At 54.4% G+C, this 3553-nt stretch overlaps 1 protein-coding gene across 2 annotated transcripts; it reads left to right on the forward strand.

Moving 5' to 3' along the window:
• Window positions 1-214: 214 nt before the first annotated feature.
• LOC121969226 (exocyst complex component EXO70B1-like) lies at window positions 215-2617 on the forward strand. Of its 2 annotated transcripts, none has more exons than XM_042519191.1 (2): window positions 215-2374; window positions 2443-2617. In XM_042519191.1, exon 1 carries the CDS (start codon window positions 400-402, stop codon window positions 2317-2319), a length of 1920 nt encoding a protein of 639 aa, XP_042375125.1. In that variant the 5' UTR covers window positions 215-399; the 3' UTR covers window positions 2320-2374; window positions 2443-2617. The 2 variants fall into 2 exon arrangements, with proteins under 2 accessions (XP_042375125.1, XP_042375126.1); XM_042519192.1 differs by having other exon boundaries at window positions 254-2374; window positions 2469-2617.
• Window positions 2618-3553: the final 936 nt, after the last annotated feature.

Here is a 3553-nt window from a genome sequence, read left to right on the forward strand (position 1 = left end):
ATTCACGTCACCTCTCCTTTTAGAATATTGCGGAACTGCCTCGTGATTGGCCATCGGCCGGGTTTCTGAGCGGGACCCAGTTGGGTAGGAACTAATTTTTAATGTTCTATCTCTTCCGCTCGCTTTATGCGACCAATCACGCGAAGTAGCGTCGCGCTTTCCCGTCTCCCGAGCTCGTCCCGTTGTCACGAGAATGAATGTGACGTGTCGCTCTTTACGCGTCTCCTCTTCTCTTTTTTTATGCGACCCAGTCCCTGCCCCCTCTCCTCCTCCTTCCGTTTCCACACAAACCCTAATCCACTCCGTCGACTTCGATTCCGACTCCTTCCGATTCCCATGACCGCGACTCCGAGCCGTTAGGTCACAAAACGCGAAGCGAAAGGTTGAGAGGCCACGAACATGGAGGACAACGGCGAGGAGAAGCTGCTCGCCGCCGTCCGGCACATCGCCAAGACGCTGGGCCGGACCGAGACCATGGCCGACGACATCCTCCAGGTCTTCTCCGCTTTCGATGGCCGCTTCTCCCTCGACAAGATCTCCTCCGACCGTCCTCTCCCTCACCGACGCCCTCCCGCCGATTCTCCTCCGGATGCTGCCGCGGTTGCCGGCGTGCGACGGGAGGCGGACGACCATCGACCGCTCTCCCTGGAGCGCACCGTCCGCACACTCGACCGTCAGATCTCACGCTTCGTTTCCTCCAATAGCTTCATCTGGTCTGATGCAGGGGATGCTGCCGCTTTCCTTGAGGCTGTTGATGACCTACTCGCGACCATCCGCGAACTCGACTCTCTCGCCGCGCCAGCCGATAAACCCCTTCTTGATCGCGCCGATGATCTGCTTCAGCGGTGCATGCTCCGCCTCGAAGAAGAGTTTCGTGCTATCCTTGACCGTTCGGATGGCGCCGGTATCTCTACGCCACCATCTCATGACTCTGACTCCGATGGCGCTGACGTGGATGATGACCGCATCCCGGTCGCTGCCCCCGTTGACGACTACAATCTCGTCATCGATGCCCTGCCCCCCGGCTCTGTTGCTGATCTCCACGCCATCGCCCGCCGGATGGTGGTCGCCGGGTTCGGCAGCGAGTGTGCGGAAGCCTACGGAGTTTCCCGACGAGGATTCGTTGATGAGTCCGTCGCCCGGCTAGGCCTTCGCCCCCGCCCTGCCGATGAGGTCCAGACCACTCCATGGTCTGGGCTTGAGGACGAGATCGCCCGCTGGGTCAAGGCTGCTAAAATGGCCTTCCTAATTCTAGTCCCCAGCGAGCGCCGCCTCTGCGAACGCGTTTTTGCCTCATTACCTCCCTTTGCGGACCTTGCTTTCGCCGCCACCTGCCGCCCTGCCGCCGCCAGCCTCCTCTCCTTCGCAGACGCTGTCGCGGTCGGCCCACGTGAACCCGAGCGTATTTTCCGCCTTGTGGACATGTACGAGACCCTCCGCGATCTCCTCCCCGAACTCGACCACCTCCTCTCCGAGCAATACTCTGCCACTCTCCGCGCGGAGGTTGCCTCCGCACACAGGGCTCTGGGAGCCGCGATCCGGGGTATATTCGTCGAGCTAGAGAACCTTATCCGTCGTGACCCAGCCAAAGCCGCCGTCCCAGGGGGCGGTCTTCACCCGATCACTCGGTACGTCATGAACTACCTCCGCGCGGCGTGCGTCTCCCGGCGGACCCTCGAAGAAGTCATGGACGAGGATGCTGCTGGCGCTGGCATCCTCCCCGATCACCACCCACCCTCGTCCTCCTTGGCTCTTCAGGTCGCGTGGATCATGGACGTGCTCCAGTCCAACCTTGAGGCCAAGTCGAAGGTATACCCGGAGGCACCCCTCAGCTACATCTTCCTGATGAACAACGGCCGCTACATGACCCAGAAGGCTAGGGGCAACGAGCTGGGGGCGCTTTTGGGGGACGACTGGATCCGGCGGCAGATAGCAATGGTACGTCGGTGGAGCAACGACTACCTGCGGGCGACGTGGACCAAGGTCGTCGCGGTGCTGCGGGTGGACGGCGTTAGCGCTGCGGCCGCGTCGTCTTCGGCCGCGGCCGGGAAGGCGTTGCGGGAGCGTCTGCGCGTGTTCAACAACTACGTGGAGGACATATGGAGGGTGCAGAGCGGGTGGGTAGTGGCGGACGAGCAGCTCCAGACGGATCTGCGGTTGGCGGTGGCGACGATGGTACTGCCGGCGTACCGCAACTTCATCGGCCGGCTGCGTACGACCGCGGATGCCGGAAAGCAGGCGGATCGCCATGTGAAGTACAGCGTAGAGGACGTGGAGGCCAGGATCAACCAGCTGTTCGAAGGCGCTCGCCGGCGGTGATAGTGCGGTCGCCGTTGTTGGTGTTATATTTAGTCTCGAGTCCTTAGCACTTATGGTATGCAATCTAAAGGTGTTTGTTTGTAACCAAACGAATTCAACGAGATTTTCAAGCTAAAATTGCAGGTCTTTTCATGTTACTTGTTCTGGAGCTACCATTGCTAAAGCTTCCAACTTTGGAAGATCAAGCAGTCACCCATCAACATTCCGGAGCAGGTACTAATTACTACTATCTTCTTGTTGCTGTTGCCTGATTGTTTATCAATCTCAGAGCTTAGAAATCTTTCTCTTGTTCCTTTCATTACGGATCTGCTTAAACCTGTTTGATCTCTCAGTCTGATCAAACACAGAAAAGAGAAACTTTGCTGCCGTCGTAGGCAAGGCTATGAAATCCTGTCTTTTTGCCCTTGACATTCGAGATGCATAGGTTATGGATAGCATAGAAGGATATAATATAACTAAATGTAAGTATCTATATTTTAATTAATTTTTGTAAAATTAAATATATCTATTACAACTAAATAATATTTAATTTTTAGTTAATTTTTTATTAAATTTGAACACACTTAATGTACTATAAATTGTTTTAAAATTTATAATAATTTTATTTCCACTTCCTAGCCAAATCTAATGGAAATTAATTTATCTAATTGTCCTCATTTGTTTAGGTATAAAAAGTTTAAAATGAGGTATAATCGTTATTAAATTCAGTACATTAAATTAAATCTAGTATATTAAATTGAGTATGACTCTTTATATAATGTTGAGTTAGATGGAAAATGATCCGGCGGTACAGACAGGAGACTCCCTTTGAGGGGAATCAGCGCCACGTGGAGGGCAAAAGTCAAGGGCAGTATGAGGTTCAGCCGACCGGATAAGGATCGGGTCAACCGGCCGAACGAGTCAGTACAAAATCAAGGACAACCCGGCGGGGAGTCGGGTCTCCGAAGCTTAGGGTGAAGGCCGAGCGGGCTACCCGCTTGGCCAAGGCATAAAACAATAATGCTGCGGACAGTCTCAGCCGAGCCGAGCACGCGACCGGGAATCTCCCCGATCGAATTGATAAGGTGCTTGCCGAGCGGGTGGGCGCTCAGCGCGGGTAAAAGAAGACAATGACAAGGGGACATCGAGGAACATCTTCTGACAACAGGCATGTCCAACGACCAAGTCATACGTAGAACCTTACGACAGAAAGTTTTGCCGTCTCATCAGAGAGGTGCTCGGACTATAGCAGTAT

The sequence above is a fragment of the Zingiber officinale genome, chromosome 4A (genome assembly GCF_018446385.1).
Source record: "Zingiber officinale cultivar Zhangliang chromosome 4A, Zo_v1.1, whole genome shotgun sequence".
In the NCBI taxonomy this organism is placed as follows: Eukaryota; Viridiplantae; Streptophyta; class Magnoliopsida; order Zingiberales; family Zingiberaceae; genus Zingiber; species Zingiber officinale.

Coding starts and splice junctions, on each gene's coding strand:
- LOC121969226 (XM_042519191.1), top strand. CDS start 400: ATGGAGGACAACGGCGAGGAGAAGCTGCTCGCCGCCGTCCGGCACATC.